At 37.6% G+C, this 24,410-nt stretch overlaps 2 protein-coding genes and 1 long non-coding RNA gene across 8 annotated transcripts in view; 2 read left to right on the top strand and 1 right to left on the bottom strand.

The window, feature by feature from the left end:
- LOC143738655 (tripartite motif-containing protein 16-like) overlaps positions 1-11,600 on the top strand; it is a 74,315-nt gene extending 62,715 nt beyond the window's left edge. Inside the window, exon 7 of one of the 2 annotated variants that reach the window (XM_077230711.1) lies at positions 11,135-11,600. In XM_077230711.1, coding sequence (XP_077086826.1) covers positions 11,135-11,530 — 396 coding nt within the window. In that variant the 3' untranslated portion in view covers positions 11,531-11,600. The other variant, XM_077230713.1, reaches the window with a different exon arrangement.
- LOC143738688 (uncharacterized) lies at positions 9,509-10,573 on the top strand. The gene is made up of 3 exons (XR_013203939.1): positions 9,509-9,835; positions 10,261-10,308; positions 10,557-10,573. It is a non-coding gene; the product is annotated as an uncharacterized LOC143738688 (long non-coding RNA).
- Positions 11,601-12,824: 1,224 nt separating the features above from the next.
- LOC143738671 (pyrroline-5-carboxylate reductase 1, mitochondrial-like) lies at positions 12,825-24,093 on the bottom strand. Of its 5 annotated transcripts, none has more exons than XM_077230749.1 (8): positions 23,839-24,093; positions 23,650-23,724; positions 22,485-22,555; positions 22,228-22,407; positions 21,268-21,489; positions 19,538-19,630; positions 19,271-19,434; positions 12,825-14,026 (listed from the first exon to the last, which is right to left on the bottom strand). In XM_077230749.1, the coding sequence occupies exons 2-8, from the start codon at positions 23,714-23,716 to the stop codon at positions 13,861-13,863; spliced, it is 963 nt and encodes a 320-aa protein (XP_077086864.1). In that variant the 5' UTR covers positions 23,717-23,724; positions 23,839-24,093; the 3' UTR covers positions 12,825-13,860. The 5 variants fall into 5 exon arrangements, with proteins under 5 accessions (XP_077086864.1, XP_077086865.1, XP_077086863.1 ...); XM_077230750.1 differs by having other exon boundaries at positions 23,932-24,091; XM_077230748.1 differs by lacking the exon at positions 12,825-14,026 and adding an exon at positions 18,892-19,085 and having other exon boundaries at positions 23,932-24,091.
- Between the last annotated feature and the right edge of the window lie 317 nt (positions 24,094-24,410).

The following is a 24,410-nucleotide window of genomic DNA, read 5'->3' as shown; positions in this document are numbered from 1 at the left end:
AATAGTGAGGGTGATGTTAAATTTAGCAGGCCCGATTTACAGCCCTGAGACCAAACACATGACAGCATCAAGGCACAGTACACAGCCCATGTTGTGATGCTTGTCTGTGTCATGATCCTGCCTTGTCCTTGATTTTCCCTAGTCTTGAGGCTGGATCATGACAGACCCATGTTTTGTGTACAAGCACATGGCCTTTTGTTTGGGCCATGTGCTTGTGTTGTCTCATTACGTAACCCCGCCCCCTTGTTATCCTCCTCTTGTCATTATTATCTAGTCAGCTTCACCTGTTCATGTCATTAGTGTCTCTCTATTTCATCTCCTTGTGATTGCTGTCCTGGGCTGGTTCATTGTGATCCTTACCTGCGTGTTATCTTACCTTGTTAAGCCTTGTGAGTATCCTGTCGAGAGTATCGTCTAGAGAGAGTTCTGATTCTATATTCGCTGTTTGTTTATCGTCTAGTTATTTGTCAGGTCATAGTCTAGTTCTATCACTCCTTACCCTGTCCATGTTTTGCCCCCTCGTGGGTTTTGTTTTACCTGTTTTTTGTCCATTAATAAACTGTGTGTCAAGCATCCTGTCGGCGTTTGGGTTCATCCGCAAGATCAAAACAGTCTGATCATTACTTCTCAATAAAGTATTAAGCTTTCATGTTCTTTTCTTGTAAATCATATCATGATTTGTGCTTCTCCTGGAAAACATTGAGCAATGATAACTTTAATTTAACAAAAAGGTTGCAGCTTATATACAACTGTGACCTTAAAATGAGTGTGAGCATCTATTATATGCATACTGGAATATCCATTCAAAACACACGAGTATAGCTTCTAGCTAAAACTTTAATTTCTTTTAATGGGAGTAAATGTTTCTACTAGACACCATTTTAATGTAAGTTTTGCTTGTAATCTTCATTTCTCATAGAAGTCAAATGTAACATTTCAATTGTTTTTCTGTTCATAAAAATTAAGATCTCACACTCCCTAAATAAATACATAGTATCAAGTAATAATTTGAATAAAAATATATTAAATGTAGTAAATATATTAATCTTAAAAAGTAACACTACTTCCAGAGTTGGGGGAAACACATTACAAGAAATGTTATATAATCAGATTACTAACAAGTGAAGTAACACATCACTTTTAAATTTAAAACAAAATACCTGAGTTACTTTTTCAAACAATTAACACAAGTTATTTTGTTTTTCCATTTATTGGCTGACTCCTCTCCCCATGTTGAGAAAAATGGTGAGTAAGTGCAGAGGCGTTGTGTGCGCTGTGTGTGAACATGATGGTTATTGTAGCTCTAAATGTGAGCATGCATTTACGCATCTCACTCACACAAAACACAATCACTTATTCCTCAAAATCAATTCAAATATGTTAAATTACACAAATATACTGTATGTATTTAATCTCACTTTATTAACCAATGTTTTTTTTACTGCTGACCTTCGATGATTCAAATTAACCATACCAACATGCAAAAAAGGACTTTGGATAAACATCACATCCGTGTTTCCTTTTTTTTTTTTTTTTCTGAATTCATAACTGCATACTAGCATACTCTTACTATTTCTGCCATAGAAAGATATGGTAAATGTACTATGAGTAGTATACTAATATGCGGTTCTGAATTCAGGGGCTGCATTCGAAACCGCATACTCAATGACTAGGTACTTAATTTCAATAAATACTTACTTAACGAGCGCTAAAAGAGTAGGTACTATATTGCCAGATCTCGTAAGTATGAATGCAATACGACATCTGCTGTGTTGAGGTTATCATGTGACCTACGACGTGTTATCACATGCGCAACAACTTAAAAAATATGAACAACACGTTTAATTCATCTATCTGTAAATATCTTGATATTGATGAAACTTGCTCATGTTGTGGTATTGTTGAATAAACAGCTGCCCATATATTTTGTGAATACATTTAGGGTTGATTTAAGTTGTTATATTTTTAAACCCTACTAATGTGACCCAGGTTTATCCTTTATAATTTTTAGTTTATAATTTTTTATTAAGAAACCCCAAAATCGTCATCTCTTGAATATGTTCATTTCTTTATTGTATATCCAAAAATGTTCTCCTTTAAGTTTTCCTCTTTTTCTTGTTGAATTTCTTGTTTCTTGTTTTTCTTGCTTCTTGTTTCACAGAAATGCATGAATACACACTAGATAAATGCAGTGAAACATCTACATTTTCAGTCAAGAAATGAATTAATGCATACATTAATTAAATAATTATATTTTATATACTGACAACAATAAGAAACATGAATAAATTAGTAAAAGAACAAATAAATGTATCCATCACAAACAAATGCATATACAAGTCAACTACACAAGAAACAAGGCTTTATTCAAACTAGAATCATGTATTTACAGGCGATGAACCCCACATCCTACTGCCATCTCAACACAGCGGTTCTCATTCTGTGGCTTTATTCTGATGAATCAGCTGATGCGCGTGCGGTTTGTGTTTGTGTTTGGAGCTCCGTCGAATTGATTCATTAATCCTTGATTTTCTTCTTTTCAACTCATTTATAAACAAGCACTTTCTATTTTTATATCATGGGAACTTATCCTCGCTACTATTCCTTATAAAAAACAATCGGATTACTTTGATATCGCTACTTAGATCCAACTTTGCGAATCTCGGCTACTAGCCTTTAGTCCGCTAGTATTTCACGCGTGGCCTCGCGCCTACCGACTGTCTTATTTTAACCCGTTTCACTGAAAGGATACAGGTTATATCCAGCATTTCAGTCCTAAATTAGTAGTGATATTGGTAGTATCACTACTAATTTACTGTTCATCTGTTATAATGGCGAACATATCGGATGTGTGTCTAACGTTTCCTCTGAGTGCAGGTGAGGACACATTCGAGCTGATTTCGGTACGATTGGAGCTGGAATCGGTGGAGAAACAGATCCGTGGTCTGCTGGAGAAACAAGCCGAGCTGCGGGATCGGCGATCAGCGCTTGAAACATCACGCGCCGATGCTCATAAGTCAGTGGTTAGTAACTTTTTGACTCCGACTTCGTCTACTCCGTGCGTTTCTCTGCCCAGGAGGACGCGATCATCTCTGGCATCATTCACTCCGGCACCGACACAACACCATGGACCCTGGGTGATCCCACAGCGTAAGACACGACCCAGGACCAGAGCAAGAACCTCTCCGCCCCTCCCGGTCTTCGGGATCTCCACCCGGAACCGCTTCTCCCCCCTTCGCGAGTCGGAACGCGACGACGCCGTGATCATCGGCAGTTCCATGGTCCGTCATGTCCGCGCTACCTCAGGTAAGGGTACGGTGCGCACTCACTGCTTTCCTGGTGCTCGTGTTCTTGATGTCGCCGCACAGGTTCCCGAGATCCGTCGAGCGCGTCGGAGCTGTTGTGCTGCACACGGGAGTGAATGACATTAGGCTGCGGCAGACGGAGGTTCTGAAGAAGGACTACAAGAGCCTGATCGAGACGGTACGCAGCACAGCGCGTGAGGCAACGATCATCGTGTCTGGACCGCTTCCCACGTACCGACAAGGACAGGAAAGGTTCAGTAGATTATTTGCACCAAATGAATGGTTAATGTCATGGTGTAATGAACAGAAACTGCTCTTTGTAAATAATTGGAATCTGTTCTGGGAGCGACCTAGGCTCTACCGTGCTGATGGCCTGCACCCCAGCAGAATCGGAGCGGCTGTTCTGTCGGACAACATCTCCAAGACGTTACACACCATATGACTAGAAAATCGAAGTCCAAATCACAGTCTTTGCTGTGCGAAATTAATTGATATAAGTAGTGTAGAACATTATATAGAAACTGTGTCTATTCCTCGTTTAGTGAGGCCATATAATAAATCTACTGTAGGATCTAGGAAAAATCTTATTGTAATTAAACCTGAAATCTAAATATCAGTGAACAAAAACAATTTCTAAAACTAGGTCTTCTAAACATTAGATCGCTCACACCTAAGGCGGTTATTGTAAATGAAATGGTCACAGATAATAGCTTCGATGTACTTTGCCTTACTGAAACCTGGCTTAAACCAAATGAGTATTTCGGTCTAAATGAGTCTAGTCCACCAGGATACTGTTATAAGCATGAGCCCCGTCTGATCGGTCGTGGCGGCGGTGTTGCAACAATCTATAGAGATATTCTTAATGTTACTCAGGAAACAGGTCACAGGTCAAATTCGTTTGAAGTACTTGTACTAAATATTACGCTCATAGATGTAAGATAGAAATCCCTATTATCTCTAGCCTTGGCTACTGTATATAGACCTCCAGGGCCCTATGCTGATTTCCTAAAAGAGTTTGCAGAGTTTCTCTCAGATCTATTGGTCAATACCGATAAAGCAATAATTGTTGGAGATTTTAACATACACGTAGATAACACAAATGATGTGTTAGGGACTGCGTTTACAGATTTATTATACTCTTTTGGGGTCAAGCAAAACGTCAGTGGTCCCACTCATCGTCTAAATCATACACTAGACTTAATTATATCATATGGAACCAATCCAACTGACATAGATATTATACCGCAAAGTGACGATCTCACTGATCATCACATGGTAACTTATATAATACGTACTGCTGAAATTTGTCATGTTGCGCCACGTTATAGACCAGGCAGAACAATCGTTACAACCACTATAGATAGATTCTCAAATAGCTTACCTGATCTATCTCAGCTGCTCAGTGAACCCAAACAAACAGATGAACTAGAGGAAATGACTAGCAGTTTGAGCACCATTTTCTCTAGTACATTAGATATTGTTGCACCAATCACATCAAAAAAGGTTAGAGAGAAAACTAAAGCACCTTGGTACAACAGTGCTACGCATGTTATCAAGAGAGAAACTCGTAACTTAGAGCGTAAATGGAAACAAACTAATTTAGAGGTCTTTAGAATCGCGTGGAAAGACAGTATGTCACGTTATAAAAAGGCTCTAAAAGCAGCCAGGGCTGAGCATCTCCACAAACTAATAGAAAATAACCAAAATAATCCAAGGTTTTTATTTAACACCGTGGCTAGACTAACAAATATATAGACATCACCAGAGCAAAATATTCCATTACAGTATAGTAGTAATGATTTTATGAACTACTTTAATGAGAAAATAGAAAGCATCCGTAACACAATTGTAAATGTACACTCTTTTATGGTGTCTTATGATTCAGCCACAATTATCGCCCCTCTGGAACAACTACACCACTTTACAACTATAGGACAGGAAGAGCTAAATAAACTTATCATTGCATCGAAACCAACAACATTTTTATTAGATCCAATACCCACTAAACTACTGAAAGAAGTGTTACCTGTAGTGGAAGAGCCTCTTCTCAATATTATTAACTCGTCTTTATTTTTAGGTCATGTTCCAAGAATATTCAAGCTGGCAGTAATACAACCTCTCATTAAGAAACCGCAATTAGACCCAAATAACTTAGCAAATTACAGACCCATTTCAAATCTTCCATTTATGTCTAAAATACTAGAAAAAATTGTGTCCGCTCAATTGTGCTCTTTCTTGCAAGAAAATGAGATATATGAAAAATTCCAGTCAGGATTCAGACCGCATCATAGCACAGAAACTGCGCTAGTTAAAATTACAAATGATTTACTTTTAGCTTCTGACCAAGGCTGTATCTCAATACTAGTTCTACTCGATCTTAGCGCTGCGTTCGACACTATCGATCATAAAATACTCCTGGATCGACTACAAAACTACACTGGTGTTCAGGGACAGGCATTAAGCTGGTTTAGATCGTACTTATCAGACCGTTATCATTTTGTCTGTTTAAATGGGGAAAAATCAAAGATAACGTCAGTAGACTATGGAGTGCCGCAAGGATCGGTGTTAGGCCCTCTGCTATTCTCAATATATATGCTCCCACTTGGTAATATTATAAGAAAACATGGAATTAATTTCCACTGTTATGCTGATGACACTCAATTATATATTTCATCACGGCCAGATGAAAACACTAACTTATCACATTTGACAGAGTGTCTCAAAGATATAAAATGCTGGATGACGCGTAATTTCCTGCTACTAAATTCAGATAAAACGGAGGTATTACTTATTGGTCCAAAAAACTACCCACAAACTCACTTACAATACAACTTTAATATAGAAGGATGTCCTGTTACTTTATCCACTACAGTAAAAGACCTGGGTGTTATACTAGACCGCAACTTGTCTTTCGAAAATCACATTTCATATGTTACAAGAACAGCCTTTTTCCACCTTAGAAACATTACAAAGCTACGTAACATGCTAACTGTTCCTGATGCAGAAAAGTTAGTTCATGCATTCATGACCTCGAAACTAGATTATTGTAATGCTATATTAGCTGGCTGTCCTGCATCCTCAATAAACAAGCTACAGTTAGTGCAAAATGCAGCTGCTAGAGTTCTTACTAGGTCAAGAAAATATGATCATATAACACCAATTTTATCATCTCTACACTGGTTACCTATCAATTTCCGTATCAATTACAAAGTACTATTACTGACCTATAAAGCCCTAAATGGTTTAGCTCCTGTGTATTTAATGGACCTTCTATCGCCCTACTATCCATCGCGTTCTTTAAGATCACTAAATTCGAGGCTTCTGGTCATTCCTAGGATATCTAAGTCCACTAAAGGAGGGAGGGCGTTCTCACATTTAGCTCCAAAACTCTGGAATAGCCTTCCTGATATTGTTCGAGGCTCTGACTCGCTGTCCCAGTTTAAAACTAGATTAAAGACGCATCTCTTTAGCCAGGCATTTACATAATGCTTACCTTTTGTACCACTGCTGAATCAGATCAAATGCATTTAATATTATAAAACTTGAAGAGTCTGTAGGTTATTTGTATAGGTTGCATAGTATTTACAGTCATTACGTTCCTGTGTATATTGCGTGAATGACGGGTGGTTGGGTAGATATTGTGTTTTGCGGTAGGTGGTATGCCATACGGAACCGTTGCCACTGAACCTGCTTTAACGACGACAGTGGGGCTCGACAGCCTTAGTCAAACGGGTCGGCGCGTATGGTTGGGCTGCGGAGAGATTGTTAGATTGTGGTTGGGTCTCAACAGCAGGAGGGATGTAGAGGTCAGTAAGCAGGGCTGAGTTGAGTGGGGGACGGAGGGGGGTGACTCTGGGACGCAAGAATCACTGTCTTCATGTTTTTTATCATTTACGCCCGTGTTATGGAAATCATTATGAACAGCAGCTACGCTAATTATTTTCCCTTTTTGCTTTTCCGCTGTTATCTCGGGACGCGAGTCCCGAGAAAAACGGCGTTCGTCAGCTCCAGTTTGTATCCAGCCTTTCACAGAGACTTCAGATACGCCAATCACAAAGCCTGTGAAGAGACGACTCAACACCGGCGATATGGACCCTCTATGGTGGACGGCACTGATCCTCAACAACTCGTCTAAACACCGGCGTGATTACTTGGACTTCCAAAAGATGGAAATGGATAAATATTCTAAATGTTCCGATCCAATCTGACTTGTAATGCTGCCCGAACCATAAATCATGCACTGTTCCTTCGTTGGCCAGAGGAGAACTGGCCCTCCGACTGAGTCTGGTTTCTCCCAAGGTTTTTTTCTCCATTCTGTCACCTGATGGAGTTTTGGTTCCTTGCCACTGTTGCCTTGGCTTTTGGCTTGCTTAGTTGGGGACATTTATTATTCAATAATATTATTGATCTGCCTTACTTAAGGTGGACGTTGACGCAATTTTCTTTTAGAAACAAACTCTGTTATATTATTTTCATGTTATCACTGTGAAGCTGCTTTGATACAATCTGTATTGTAAAAAGCGCTATATAAATAAAGGTGACTTGACTTGACTTGACTTACAAAGACCTGGGACATTTACCATTAAATATTAACTCATTTTTCCTTCTGGTTTCTGCTGTCTTGATGAAATCAGTGAACTTGATGATATCAATATCCAGCCAACTAGATTTTCCATCCTCTTTTTAATTAAATCTTTTATTTCCACTAAAATATGTTTAGTAATTGGCACCAAAATTGGGTCAGGTGATCTTCAAAGTTGATAATATTGATTTTTATTTCCATAACTGTTTACCTGTAAAACATTGATGAATTTGTTCACAAAGACTCCAGACAGGAAGTGAGGCTGTATATTAGCAATACTTATAAAAACCAAACAAAACCTGACCTTGAGATCCTTAAGAGTCCTTGTGAAGTTTCAGTGTCACTAACAGCCAAAAGTTGCATATGATAGTCAATCTACTCGTAGCCTTTGAGCTGCTTTTCCTCAAATCTTCTCAACATGCAGATGTTTTATCATCCAAACACCTGGAAAGTTCACACATAGTCCCTCGTGAAAAAGAAGTGTCATTAATTGAACACACTTGTAGGTAGTGAATTACTTCAAATCTTACAATATATATATATATATATATATATATATATATATATATATATATATATATATATATATATATATAATGAGTAACTATAGTAACAAACAAGAGGATAATGTGTAACTATAGTAACAAACAAGAGGATAATGAGTAACTATAGTAACAAACAAGAGAATAATGAGTAACTATAGTAACAAACAAGAGGATAATGTGTAACTATAGTAACAAACAAGAGGATAATGAGTAACTATAGTAACAAACAAGAGGATAATGAGTAACTATAGTAACAAACAAGAGGATAATGAGTAACTATAGTAACAAACAAGAGGATAATGAGTAACTATAGTAACAAACAAGAGGATAATGTGTAACTATAGTAACAAACAAGAGGATAATGAGTAACTATAGTAACAAACAAGAGGATAATGAGTAACCTAGAAAACAAATGAGAACAAAACTAGTGAACATGACATGAAAATTACCTAAACAGTGTTCATGTGACAACTATTTTCTATGTTTCTTAATACACTTTAAGTAGAGTTTTAAAAATTGGACTTTGTTACAATGTCAAATTAAAAGTTTTAATTTGTACATTTTAAATCATTGTTTTAATACTAATCTATGTTTCATGCTTTAAAGAAATGCACTTATTTTGATGTGTTAACTAACAACTAAAGCACATGTAAAATACTTGATTATAATTTTAAGTGTAGTGTGTAATTCAATATTATATTTAAAATTAAACAAACAAGTTTCAATATAAATTACATTAAGTATATTTTAGTTTATCATAAATGTGTGTCAGTTCATTCATTCAACTTTAACCATATTTCAAAGACCATAACAGTAATTATGAAATTACATATAAAGATACTTAAATACTTCCGTGAGTCAAAAAGCTCTCTAAATATTAGCTAATTGCATTTAGTATAAATTTAGACTATAAGACATTTATTTAATTAAAATAATTATTTTTTATTATAATTTTTAAAATAATTAAGTGTCTGAAAGCATTTCTTTCAATCTGCTCCTATATATATATATATATATATATATATATATATATATATATATAAATTATATTGTTAAGTGTGAAATACTGGAGTTTGTAGCATTAAATGCTGAATATGAGAAGAATGGCTGATTGTGTGAAAGTGCTGAATTGAAGCGAGTCACTGAAGAGAAGTCAAGTCTACAAGAGCCGCACAGATCTGATATAGTGCAGGTTATTGGCTGAAGTGTGGAGATGATGAGTTTTGATTTCTGTTTTCTGTAGAGTTTCCAGTCTCTCTCAGCACCTCCTGAATCTACAGATGAACCCGGCGTTCCCTTCGCTTCTCTCTCCTCTTTTGATGGCATGAGAGAATCTGTCCATCAGCTGAGAGACAAACTGGAGGATTTCTGCAAAGAGGAGATCAAGAAGATCTCAGACGGAGGTAAAGTCCTGCGCCTCGTTTATACAGACGTGTGGAGAAAGATCCTAAATCTGAACGCACAACTGTTTCTGAAATATTCCTACGATTTATAAAACGCCAATTTGAAGAAAAAAATTCTTAAATGCATCACCGTTTATAAATCACAGTTCATCTTAAATTCAAATGCAATGTGAACAAGTGCATCAAATCCACAGAACGGCCACAAATATCCCTTGTGTATTCATGACGTAGGATTATATTCATGGAATTTAGGATCAATCCGATGTGTGTGTTTTATAAATGAAGCCCCTGGAGATTATTAATCTCTCTCAGAAATCAGTCCATCATCTAATATCATACAGCATTATATCAGAAATGTCTCAGAAATGATTGTATTTTATCTTGTCATTTCTCTTCACACTGTTCATGTCTGTTTATTTCCACAGTCACATTCACCAACATGAATCCCAAGACCAGGAACGACTTCCTACAATGTGAGTCACTAGAAAAACAAGCAGAAAAACTCACTGAATGTGTTCATGTTCTTCCTGTAGAAGGAGAAATAAATCATGATAGAAGAGTTTTATAATTGATCATGTAAATGAGGATTTGCTCAGGATATTTGGTCATCTGTACTGAGACACTAATGATACATTGAACATTGATTCATGAAGAGATCAGATACATTAAAAGATCAGACAGATTCATAATTCCTGTTTCTGATGTGTTTTCTCTCCATCAGATTCCCATCAGCTGACTGGCCAAGGAGCGACGGCTCGTGGTGCCATCACAGCGAGGCACAAAATCACTGTCCAGAACATTCTCATTCACGGTTCCATGCTGGTGGAATGACCTACACACCCTCGTCCGTAATGCAGAATCCCTGACAGCATTCAAACGACAACTGAAAACTCATCTCTTCCGTGAGCACTTAACATAAAAAAAAAAAAAAAACCTTTCTCTTGAAATCTTCGCTTGTCTGGTTTATGCTACTCCGAGCAATGTTTGAACTTTGTATTCTGAGCACTTCTTGCGTTGTTTTTGCCTCTCCACGATGACTCGCTTGGTTTAATCCTCAAATGTAAGTCGCTTTGGATAAGAGCGTCTGCTAAATGACTAAATGTAAATGTAAATGTGACTCTGGATCTGAACACAGTGAATAAACGCCTCAGTCTCTCTGAGAGGAACGGAGTGATTACAGACACTGACACAGAGCAGCCGTATCCTGATCATCCAGACAGATTTGATCAGTGGCGTCAGGTGTTGTGTAGAGAGTGTATGTGGACGCTGTTACTGGGAGATTGAGTGGACTGGGAATAGTGTGTGTATATATCAGTGTCATATAAGAGCATCAGCAGGAAGGGATGGGGTGATGAGTGTATGTTTGGATATAATGATCAGTCCTGGAGTTTGGACTGCTCTTCCTCCAGTTACACATTCAGACACAATAAGATACGCACTGATCTCCCTGTAAAGAGAAGAATAGGAGTGTGTGTGGATCACAGAAGAATAGGAGTGTATGTGGATCACAGAAGTAAAGGAGTGTGTGTGGATCACAGAAGAATAGGAGTGTATGTGGATCACAGTGCAGGAACTCTGTCCTTCTACAGCGTCTCTGACACAATGAGTCTCATCCACACAGTCCAGACCACATTCACTCAGCCGCTCTATCCTGGGTTTACTGTTTATTCTGGATCATCAGTGAAACTGTGTTGATGTTTCAGAACAGATATAGAGAGATTTTACCCATAATACTTTGAGCTGCACAATAAATCAGTAACAGTGAGATGTTATAGAGACTCTTATTTCCTCTTCATTACATTAATACTGATGAACTTCCCTGAAATAAAACAATAAATGTGTGTATCAAATCCTCATATGAAACGTTGAAATGTCACTGTCGATACTGTCAGCGGTACTTCCGCTGGCGCCTGCAACATTGACATTTCAACGTGATGACGTAGTTCCCGGCTTGTTGCAGATCAGCTCAATCCGAACAATTGTAGTTAAAAAGTATATATATATATATATATATATTTTTTTTTTAGATGACCTATCGTTTCGCGAGATAAGACTCTCCTCAGCTGCGATCGTGCACAGTCCGCTGAAGCACTTCAAAGACCTTTGAAACTGCATTGATTTGGACTTCAAAACGCTGGTTCTAAGAAAAATCCAGGAATGTTTTCCTCAAAAAACTTAATTTCTCTTCCACTGAGGAAAGAAAGACATGGATATCTTGGATGGCATTGGGGTGAAATTTTGAGGTGAACTAATCCTTTCAATTACAGAAATTACAATGTGCAGTTTTATTTGTGTCAGTTATAAACTCAAAATGGGGGAATATGTGAATAACTGCAGGTGATTTAAGGTGTCCCTAAAGCATCGTGAGCCTGAATAGATTATAGAGCTTTTGTCACCAATGGTCTCTAAGATCAACTTAGCTCACAAAGCTTTTGAGAAACGCAGTGGCAGTGGATCGGTGGTTCCCAGCATGCTTTGCAAAGGACTGCATTAGAAGAGTACATTTAGGGATTGTGTTATTTTGTTTTTCAGTAAAGGGAAAGATGATAGTATAGATTATGTTAATGTTTAATGTTCAGTTATGTTGGACATATAGAGTTGTTTCTGTTCTAACATTGTGTTAAAGAGCAGCGCTTGTGCTCAGTGTTTAATGCTCAAGACCGGTCTTTACTTAGTGGTTCATTATACACTTTACTTAGTGCATAATGATGAACAACACTGTAAGATGGCCCAACAAAATGTAACAAATAATGTAAATAAAACTAAATTAAACTGGGTGTAAACTTTTCTCCAATTAAATTGCGAGTAATTCATTTTTTCAGTGCATTTACATCAAGGTGGGAAAGGACTTTCATCTTATAAAACAAAAAATATTATCTAAAACATATTAAGTCATTTTACCTTGCTGGAGAAATCAGGTTATATCTACCGACAGTTAAGCTTCAGTAAAACCTTGTTTTTCAGGTCAGTTGAATTGAGTTATGATTAGTAATCTTAAATCATTTATTACATTTCAACAAAACCAGTTATTGTATATGTTGCCACATGAAGCACAAGTTGAACTGACAAACATTGTCAAGTTGTCAAGTGCAATGACCGTGAGTGTGGGTATTGGGACAGGCCCAAAATTCAGTTCTGAATGAATGGATCAACAGAGGCAATGACAATTGTTTTATACATACACTGATATATTCAGCATTGTGAGGTCAGTTTGCAGTTTAGTTTGGGTTTACAGTTATTGAAGACAAGCCTGGTTTGCTATAGTGTCTCAGTCAAACAGTTTACTTCAAATGACAATGGGCAATCATGAGAATTTGGCTTTTCTTCTGTTTGGAGTATACAGAACTACTGAGCAATGTAGAGATAAAGATAGGAAACACTTCAATTCATTTCATTCAGGGCTTTGCAAAATAAAACATGATCTGACATTTATTTTGACTAGATCAGACATGGTTTAATAAATCTACACAGACTGTAAAAAAAGAAATTGTTCACCCAGTTTAACTTTGAGTTATCTTTTTCCACTGACATGAAGTTCTATGTACTTAACATATTAAGTATGTACAACTTGTCAGATTTAAAGTTATTTGAACTTATAAAGTTTAGTTAGAACAACTTTGTGAAAGTAAGGTGAACTTACTTTTTTACATTTTCAGTGCAAAAATTAATTTCCGCTGACTCAGTTAAGGTGTATTTAGAATATTTTCAGCTTGAAAATCTTTATAAGTTCAAATAACTACATTTGTCAAGCTGAAAATACTCAATATTCCGAGTCAATGTAAAAAAGATAACTCAAAAAGTTAAGTTAAGCAAACTAAAAAATGTTTTTCAGTGGTGTGCAAGGTGTACAGTGTATATCAAGAGAAACTAATTTCTTAGAGTTGGTCCAAACAAGCCAAAAAGGTAAAAGCACAATATAGACAACTGAACACAGAACAAGTTTTGAACAAAACTTGATAAGTTTATGCATTTTTTGGTCATAGCATCTTGTCTGCAGTTCTGCAGTTACTGTAAGCGGGATAGGTTCAGTTTTTCTTGTGTTTGGGGTTGGTGCTGTTAAAGAGGTTGAGGCCGGTCCTCACCCCCCCGCCTGTTGCCGTCACGCCCGGCTGCTGGAGCACCTTGTCCAAAGTGGTCTTCTTTATGGCAGCTGGAGAAATCTTCTCCTGGTCAGCCAAGAACTGAAGCTCCCTGTCAGAAAACAGTTGGCTTGAAATGTCCTTATGGAGACAAAACTGTTTAAACAGCCCATCAGATTAAAATGGGAGTTTTGTGAATAGATCTTGTAGCCCAGGTCACTGACTAGATCACTAGTAATTATAAGCATTTCATTTTTATTCATATCTGTTATGTATTAATAACAAAAGAAAACAGATTAAAGTTAATTTATATTATATTACAAATGTAAATCTAGAAAAAGAACAGAAAGAGAGATCGAGATGAACGGGAAAAGTTAGAAATACACATGAAAGAAAACGGAAGCTAATAAAAAACTAACTAAACTGGGCAAAATAGGAATATGCCGCACCCTACGCCCTACATTAAGAGAACAAAATGCCAATTTATCCCAATTTGACCCCTACTGTTGACTTAAGACAGGTGTAATGAGGTGTAATGAGACAGGTGTAAGACAGGTTTAAATGGTTACAGTTGACTAACCATTTAAAAGAGGACCTTTCTTGCTTTGGCTACTGCAAACTCTTTAATTATCTTGGAGTAACGTTAATCCAATTAGCGACAAATTTGGTGCTTAATTGAAATATACAGAGCTTTCCACTGTTTGCGCATATTCTCCTACATTGGTTCTTTATTTTTTTTTAAACAGCAGACTTAATATCCGTCTCTGGTCATAATTTGGAGACATGAGCATATGAACCGTTTTGCCGTGTTCCTCATATTTATCATTCAGTAACAATGCCCAAAACCTTTCGTCTGTGGATGAGAGTCTGAAACAAGGGCTGGTGGGACGTTGTCCTGCTCCACTTCACACACGCAGTGAAAGGAGGGTTGTATAATGACGGGACACCAGGCATGTACTGGCCATCGGGACTACCGGGAGATTCCCGGTGGGCCGCGGTCTGGGTGGGCCGGTGTATTTAGCTTTTAAATCATTATTAATCGTAAATATATTCGTAAGTATATTGTTGTATTATAGTCAAATTCCGGAATTACGTGTCGCTCTCATTGGCCGCTAGAAGCTGATGCGAGCTGCGAGACTGACGGCTAAACGCGTGATGAGCACACGTGACGTGTTCACTGAGCATTGGCCAATCAAAATCAAGTAATAGACTTGCAAAGCGGCTGCAATTAGCCAACTGATGTGATGATGTGCAACGATAGTCAACATGTTACAGGGGTGGTTGAGTATGATTGTATTGTTGCTATTTGAGCTTAAACAACATCTGCAAAGTTACAACGCTCAAAGTTCAAAGCAAAGGGAGATGTTTGCTTTTAAAGAAATCGTTTTTGAGGACTACAACAAACAGCTGGTTACTGACATCAGCAACCCTAAGATTTACATAAACCCCGCCCCCAGAAACACGCAATCCAAGAGGAAGAGTTGTTGTAGTCGAGCACATTTGTGAGTCTGCTCAAGCTGTAGCATCCGTCTTTTCACATGCAATAGAAAGTCACTCTGTGTGCATCTCACAACAGTTCCTATATGAGCGATTTATAGATTATCATAGCAGAATATGCTAATTGAAGATAGTTAACTCCACATCAGCAACATAATTTAATCAACTAACCATTCAGAGACGTCCTGATGCATTCTACGTGTTGTCACTTTTTCTTGAGTCTCTCCATCTTTGTCTGAGTCCAATTAAACATAAAACGCAGAACAGTTTCTGTCATTTTAGTGTGTCTGCGTGAGATAATCGGAGCTGCTAACACACACAAGCTCTTGAAACACCGCCGTCTGTGCCGGGAGCAGCAGCTCATTTACATTTAAAGGAACAGACACTAAAACGACGTGTTTTTGCTAACCCTCACAAAGCGACAACTTTCTGTGGGGTATTTTGAGGTAAAACTTCACACACACTCTCTGGGTACATCAGATATTTTTTTTACATCTTGAGAAAAGGGCATTACACCACCCCTTTAAAGCATACAATCTCTAAACTTAAGGGAGGGGCCGAGAAGTTAAGAAAAAGAAAAAAAACCCGACAAACACTTGAGGCAGCGGCCACCAAATGTGTGAAAATAAATTAATTATTTGCTGGATGGCCGGCAAAAGACTTCAGTGAAGATGTCAGCAGGGCGAGCCTGACTGCTGAGGTGAGACGGACAATTAATGATACACGTACTGCATTGTTTAGTTTCAAAAAGTACACAAGAAATTGCAGCTGTAATAGGCCACCACTCAATGATCTATATAAAAGACATTTATATAGAGCAGATCAGTGCTGCCACTGCATTTTATTTGCGACTGGATAGATAAATTCACACACAATTGTCAAAATAACTTCCTTGGTGAGAATAAGTGAACGCAATCAATTGAGAAAAAAAAAATCCCTAAAAGTGACAGGCAGCAGCCTTATATACCTACCGTCTGTGTCATTAATGTGAACAAAAGACAAAGAGAAATAACTCACTGCTCTTGACTAACATGACTAAACAGCTTTAACAAGGATTTACATATATATGTTAAGTGAAGTATTTTACATTTAATTATAAAATATCTGTGCCTGAAAACAGTGCTATTTATGACAATTTGTTCTTGTTACTGACTGTTCACTTGTCTTCAGTAATGTTTGAACTTAATAGTTAGGCTAGTAGTGTGTATTGTGGTGTGCTGATGCATTGTTTATAACATGCAATAAAAACAAAGAAAACAATAGCTATTTTTATTTATGCATTTATTTTTATCAGTTTGTAGCAGTAAATGAAGAGATGTCTTATCATTCAAAAGTTCAGTATTGCGTACCACAAGGCTCAGTACTAGGACCGTTGCTGTTCACTCTCTACATGCTACTGTTAGGAGATATCATTAGGAAGCATGGCATTAGTTTTCACTGTTATGCTGATGATACTCAGCTCTATATTTCTTCACGCCCTGACGAAACTCACCAATCCACAAAATTAACGGAATGCATAGCTGATATAAAAAACTGGATGACTAGTAATTTCCTACCACTTAATTCTGAAAAAACAGAGATTCTAATTATTGGACAAAAAACTACCTCACATACTAACCTAGAATACTGTCTAACACTTGATGGCTGCTCTGTCAAGTCTTCGCAGTCAGTTAGGAACCTGGGTGTGCTCTTTGATAGCAATCTTTCATTTGTAAGTCACGTGTCTAGTATCTGTAAAACTGCATTTTTTCATCTTAAAAATGTATCTAAATTACGTCATATGCTCTCAATGAAAAATGCAGAACAATGGGTTCATGCGTTCATGACCTCAAGGCTAGATTATCGTAATGCTATTATGGGTGGTTGCCCTGCACATTTAATAAACAAACTACAGCTGGTCCAAAATGCAGCCGCTAGAGTTCTTACCAGAACCAGGGAATATGACTCCGACCCCAACCAGATGAACTGGATAAACATTGTGAAAGTTCTGATCCAATCTGACTTCTGACCTATAATGCTGCCTGAATCATAATCATACACTGTTCGTTTGTTGGCCAGAGGAGAACTGGCCCCCAACTGAGTTTGGGTTCTCCCAAGGGTTTTTTCTCCATTCTGTCACTGGTGGAGTTTTGGTTATTTTCCACTGTCGCCTTTTTGCCTTTCTTCGCCCTTTGTAGCCATTGGCTTTTGGCTTGCTTAGTTGGGGACGTTTAATTTTATATTTAACAATATTTTTACTACATTATTTTCCTGTTATCTCTGTAAAGCTGCTTTGAAACAGTCTGTATTGTAAAAAGCGCTACATAAATAAAGTTGACTTGACTTGACTTAATTCCACCTATACTACACAAACTTGCGTATTTATTACGAGGTGGAATCCAGTTATTCATTAGTCAGCAACTTATTGATGCTTTTCTGAGATTAAAGCGCTGTTTCTCTGGCATTTTCAAAGGCTCATAAAAATGTGTCTTAGCCTGATACACAGTCTAATGGTCTAACGAAATCCATAACTCTAACGAAATCCAAATTTTAAACACATTTTACTGAAGCATTTTTTTTGGGCCTTAGCCTTACACTTCCTATTTGAGCCAAAGATATTTCAGGACAAGACCACCCTGATTGTAAAGCCTAACATGATTGGTTGTAGCGAGAACGTGCTATGATTGGTCAGCTCAATGTGGCCGTCATCTGATTGGCTTGAGGAAACGATGGGTGGAGTCTAATTATTAGTGGATGTGTCTGCACGTCGACGCTTGAAGTGACCCCAGCCGGGTTCGTCACTTATCGGGGTGGTCTGTGCTATTTGCAGTGCGTTTCTGTATTTGGTTGTGTTGTGAGTATTTGGAGCACACGTGTGTTGTAAAACTGATGAAGATATTTTTACATTTACATTTTTTTTTACATTCATGCATTTTGGCAGACGCTTTTATCCAAAGCGACTTACATTGCATTTCAAGATACACATTTACATCCTTATCAGTTCTTGACTTCCCTGGGAATCAAACCCATGACCTTGGCGCTGCAGGCGCCAACGCTCTACTGTTTGAGCGGGTGTTTTTTTCTGCGCGTTGAGCTCTCTCGGCCACCGTACAATTACCCAGTTTGCCCAGCGCTTCCGCCGGTCCTGGGTAGGACCAAACCTACTCACCTTGAACTGTGCTATTTCTTTCTTTATTTTTTCTTCTCTGGTTTTCCCTTGGCTCACTCATTGGATTTTTCCCATTGAACTGAAAGTGAACTAAAATATTGTGTGACATTGAATCTGATTTTTTTCTTTACTCTGGACACTGATTTTGAACTGTGAAATCTGTTTTTAAATCTTATATACTGATTTTGAAATCTAAATTTCTAAATTGAACTGAGGTCTTAATTGTGAACTAGATTATTGTTTATTATAGCTGTTTATTAGGGTTTATCCATATTATTTTATTTGTCAAAATATTCAATAACAAAATTGAGTATTGAGTCATAACAAAATGACTCAATAACAGTACATTTAATTTCCAAGTAATAAACATGAGTCTATGAGTCTGAGTTGTTTTCTTTCTTTATTTTCTGTTGAATTCCCTACACTCCAGCGAGTCGAACTCAACTTCTGTAATCTGGTCCTAGACACAAATAGATCACATGTACCAACGTTATTATGCCATAAACGGGTTACAACCTGCAGACAACTATATGCAGACAAACAGTTGAAAATAAATAATGGACCAACTGTTATCTTTAACGACTATACTAAACATGAAATACAGTGCACTTATGTGTAGATGCATGCTTTTACATTATATTTATCAAAAAAACTGCAAGCTGTTGACCCTTTCTAGCTGAAAATCCCTCATCAGAAATGAAACTGCAGTACCTGGTTCTAATGCATGACGCCTCCACAGCGTTGATCAGGAGGCTGCGGAAACCGCCGCTTTCCAAGACATGCAAAGCGTGGATCGTAGCACCTCCGGGTGAAGCCACGTTGTCTTTTAACTCTCCGGGGTGTTGCTCCGAGTCCAGGAGCATTTTTGCCGCACCCTAGCAACAACAAAAAAACATCATGCTACTTTAAATATTAGACACAGAAAGATTGATCATATCATCAATATGAGAAATGTTCCATAGACTGTCAAGCACTAACAAGCAGAGCCTGAGCTCCCAGTCGCACAGCCAGTCTCCTGGGCAATCCCATCTTCACCCCTCCATCAGCGAGAGCGTCCACAGCGAGGAACGCCTGGGATAACACAACACAGAGATTCAGTCAGAGGTGCTTTTGGGCAAAGGAAGCCACAAAGTGTTTTCACACATATAGATTGTTTGTTTTGTCATTATTTTGATCATTTTCTTCTTGGTACGGTTCGCTTTCACAAGGCAACCTTTCAAAGCGTACCAAAATGTGTTCATGTAAGTCCTCTTGTCCTCTTTACAAGTTTCCTCTGCGTCATCCATCAAGATGATTGACAAGCTCGTAACTGGCGAGACACACGAAACACTATACGAATGTAGCCGTCATTCCCGCTGTTAAATTATATACTATATATTCGTATTAATACTATCTCTGGATCTCCCAGCGCTGTCTCGAGGTTTATTGTGTACAGACACACGCAAACACTATATGAATCTGTTAATGCTCATAGAGCAGGAATAAAGGCGAAGCCTGTAGAATTACACAAGACGCATCGCTCGTATTGTTTTGAAGGGGGAAAAGTGCAATTTAAAGATCCAAGCAAAAATAGCTTTCCTCTATTTTTTACTGAATTTAACTCTTTTTATTTCGTCCCTTAGACTTATAAATAACAAAAAAAGTGCAAAGTCTGATGCATTATGATGATTTATTCAAAGATATGACTTAACCTTATTATTATGCTTTTCTTTTCTCTTTTTTGTGAATGTATAATTACATAATTTGATGCTTGCAAATCCAGGATATTTATGTTTTCTGTTGTGTATCATTGTTTGTTCACTGTAAAAGACACAACCTTGCTTAGCTTCCCTGAGCTTGTAGTTATGTATGAGTTTTGCAATAAAAAAAATTTAAAAAAGAAAAATGTAAAGGTTCTTTGATCAAGGCTTCATCGCGACAGCATTCTCACACTGAGAAGCGCAATCACACAACATTTTAAGATGAAGATGTGCTCTTTTGGTTTTCAACTGTGATAACTAATGCTCCCATTCACAGAATCAGACACTATTGCTATTTATACAGCATATTTCCCGTTATGAATTATAATATTGTTTGGTTCGTTGGGCCGTTGGGTCGGATTGCTTTCTCACCTCAAGCGAGGCGCGAGACCTCAAGCGAGACCTCCTCGTTCAGGCGATCTCAGAGCCATAGTTTTGGCGTGAATCCGAGCGTGATTGGCGTGTTCACATATGCCTAAACGAACCGAACCCAGGGACTAAACGCACCAGGTACCGAAACAAACGCTCAGATGTGAAAGCACCCATGCTTTTCTTAAGATTTCTTTGGTGTGTTTCCAGTCCAAATATCAAAAAAATCTTAAATCAAGATGCATTTACTTAAGTATTAAAATGCCATAAGATATTAAGTCTTGTTTTCTGGGAAAATAAATAAAAATGTAGTGAGTTTTAGCTTAAAGCAAGCTAAATTATCTGCCAATGGAGTGAGAAAAATAATCTTGTTTCTGTTTGAATTAAGTTTATTTTTCTAACCCCATCGGCAGATAATTTAGCTAGTTTTAAGCAAAAACTCACTTCGTTTTGATTAATTTCCCTGAAAAACTGGACATAAAATCATATGGCATTTTACCACTGAAGTAAATGCATCTTGCTTTAAATTTTTTTAGATATTTGGACTGGAAAAAGGACAAAAATACTAAGTAAGAAAAGCGTTTTTGCAGTGATGCTTACATAGGCTGGGCCGCTTCCACTGAGGCCAGTGACGGCATCAATCAGGTCCTCTTCCACCTCGGTGCAGTATCCCACACTGGCCATCAGCTGCTCCAGGAGCTTCCCGTCCTCCACCTGTGCGTGGGTGCCGGTGGCGTACACCGTGGCCCCTTCACGCACCACCACTGGGGTATTGGTCATGCAGCGGATCACTTTAGGAGCCGGGCGATACTGCAGCAGTTTCTGCAGGACAGGGAGATTCGAAACAGAGTTTACTCGATGTGCGATCACAGGGTTGTGTGAATTGTGTGCATTAAGAGTGCAGAATCTTGGTTTTACTGTGTTGAGCCTTTTGTTTTTAAATGAAGTGTTATGCTAACATGAAGCTGGTTTTGCAAGATTCATTTATTATGAATAAGCTGGTTTGTGTCCATCAAGTTGAAACATCAAATGAAGAACCTTTTTTTTAACACTGCACAGATTTATATAATATTATATACAATATTTTGACGAATTTGCCTGATACAGTACGCTCACCTATTACCAGTTCACCTGGTCACTTCAAAACAGCTTTACTTGGATATCCTATCATCTTTTCTCTTTAATTTTGCCTCTATCCTTAACTTTTTGGATTGTCTTGTGTCCATCAAAAGCTACTTAAATTATTATGGTTTGTAATGCACCTTTTATAGGCTTATGTATTGTATGATCTCACGAATGATTGTAACCACAGTTATAATACATTATAATCTATTCATTGAACACATACATAAAGCATTAAAACATGTGAAGAAAAAAATGTGAAAAGGAATCTGCAAATATTATAATGCATTTTAACATTGGTGTACCTTTACGTTACCTTTATAAAGCATTATGCATAAAGGCTTTCGTTAAAGTGTTACCATTAATTTTTTCATAACCAGAATGCTTTGCTTCAAACAGGCAGGATGTGTTAACGCATCATCACTATGGCTCTCTGACCTTCTCTATGGAGCTGATCGTGACTCCCGCTGCACAAGAGACTATGAGATGACGGTCCTCGATGTCTGGTCCGATCTCATCCAGAACGAAGGGAATGATGTGTGGCTTGACCGCAAGGAACAGGACATCACTCTTCTTCACGGTCTCTTTATTGCTGGTAGTGAAGGATGCTCCCATTTTCTGAAGTACAGAGAAAGTGTCCGTTTAAAGACGTTCAACAGGCTCTAACGTGTGTCAGATGCTCGTGAAACACTCACTCTCAGCCCGGAGACCGTCAGCAGGTCTTTGTCTGGAGAGCTCGCTGTTATCCTGTGCGTGGCCACCACACCTGACGGACAGGAGAGGGAGACGGAGAAGCTTTCATTGAGGATTGATGACAATGTGGTTCTGTGTTAAAGGGTCTATCTAGTTTTAAGTCGAGGTACTACACGCATAAATAGTCATTACAGCCAACAGTTATAGTATATATTAGTTATATATATATATATATATATATATATATATATATATATATATATTACCGGTCAAAAGTTTGGACGTGTTACTATTTTTAATGTTTTTGAAAGAAGTCTGCATTTATTTGATCAAAAATACAGAAAAAAATATCATAATATTGAGAAACTGTATTACAATTTAAAATATAATTTATTTCTGTGTTAAAAAGCTGAATTTTCAGCATCATTACTCCAGTCTTCAGTGTCACATGATCCTTCAGAAATCATTCTAGTATGATATTTGATGATCAATGTTGAAAACAGTTGTGTTACTTACATTTTTTCATAACCTGATACTTTTTTTCAGCATCCTTTAATGTACAAAAAGTAAATAATAATAAAAAAACAGCATTTATTCAGAATAGAAATCTTTTCTAACAATATGAATTGTTTACTATCACTTTTTATCAATTTAACGCATCCTTGCTGAATAAAAGTATCAATTTCTTTCAACAAAAAAAAAAAAAAAGACAGACCGCAAACTTTTGGACAGTAGTGTATATTGTAACAAAATATTTCTACTTCTTTACACGCACATATAATAAACTTTTCATGTTAAAATAAGAGAAAATAAGATTATTTTTCTTTTCTTTTTTTGATGATATTGCTTGGAAGAATATTAACTTTTGAACAAATATTTTTTCAGTACAAAGAGCAAATGTGTTGATTTACATATTCTGTGAATAAACAACTTTTTGAAAATCAATATTTCTGATAATTAACAACTACCAACACAGAGATCATTACAGTGTGTCTATATTATTTGATACAATGTGCTTATTTAATAAAATGATGCCTGCTTTAGACATTTAAAAATATGACTAATGGCCATTTTTAAGTGTTTAATGCAGCAAAGTCTTATTTTGTTGCAGATCATTGGTGTTTTGTCGCCTCTAGCGGCCGTTGTGTGTAAATGCTGTAACGTTACCTGCCAATGCGAAGCCCTTCACCAGCGCATGCGCCAACTGACCCGCTCCGATGAAACCAACGCTCATCTTGACCTCTTAACAACCAGACGATGACCATTCACCAGCAAACACAAATACACAAGTTAACAATCATCACACAGACTCTAATATAGATCAGCTGAGGTAATATCAGGACAGAGTCTGCTTACTGAACACTTTTCTGTTTCCTGATCGGACTGAACCAGCTGTAACGCAGCACAGACAACGGGAATAGCGACAACTAAATGTTTAAATAAACGTACCTAGAACACGATCTTTTGAAGGACTGGTTCACATATATTGTGTTTGTTTCACGTTTGTTTATCGTGTTCACGTTGTCTGTTGACGCTTAGGCATATGGCTCTGGGCGGAACTGCCATTCCTGACGTGGAGTAGTAGAAGGCTCTGACCAATCACGGCAGAGCACTGCTCGTGCCTCAGCCAGTCCCTGTTCTCTTCGTGTGCGCCGTGCGTCCTGATAGGCCAGCTCTGCTGTTGCGTCGCTGTTTATGAGCACGTGGGCTAATATCAACAGCAAAACTGTATCCACTTTTGCAGTGTTGTATCCGCATTTTATATAATAAATTCACCAGATTAATCATTTTGATTTTAACATTTCATTGATGCTATGTATATGTCAAGACTATTTTCTTGCTCTCTGTCTCACCCGTATTTAACTACCGGTAGCTTACTTTATTAGAGACTTTAAATTAGAGTCTCTGTTTATTTTAAAGCTATAATC

The sequence above is a fragment of the Siphateles boraxobius genome, unplaced genomic scaffold (assembly GCF_051911475.1).
Source record: "Siphateles boraxobius isolate OS27281-9 unplaced genomic scaffold, OSU_SipBor_1 15, whole genome shotgun sequence".
Taxonomy (NCBI): domain Eukaryota; kingdom Metazoa; phylum Chordata; class Actinopteri; order Cypriniformes; family Leuciscidae; genus Siphateles; species Siphateles boraxobius.
This window is presented reverse-complemented; position numbering and strand designations above follow the sequence as displayed.

What these genes read in the sequence shown, in the direction of transcription:
- LOC143738671 (XM_077230748.1), bottom strand. Translation starts at nt 23,716, where the DNA reads ATGAGCGTTGGTTTCATCGGAGCGGGTCAGTTGGCGCATGCGCTGGTG. An exon ending in GTGGAAGCGGCCCAGCCTAT is followed by an intron (nt 19,631 to 21,267) that starts GTAAGCATCACT and finishes GTGTTATCCCAG; the next exon opens with GCGTTCCTCGCTGTGGACGC. An exon ending in TGGGAGCTCAGGCTCTGCTT is followed by an intron (nt 19,435 to 19,537) that starts GTTAGTGCTTGA and finishes TGTTGTTGCTAG; the next exon opens with GGTGCGGCAAAAATGCTCCT.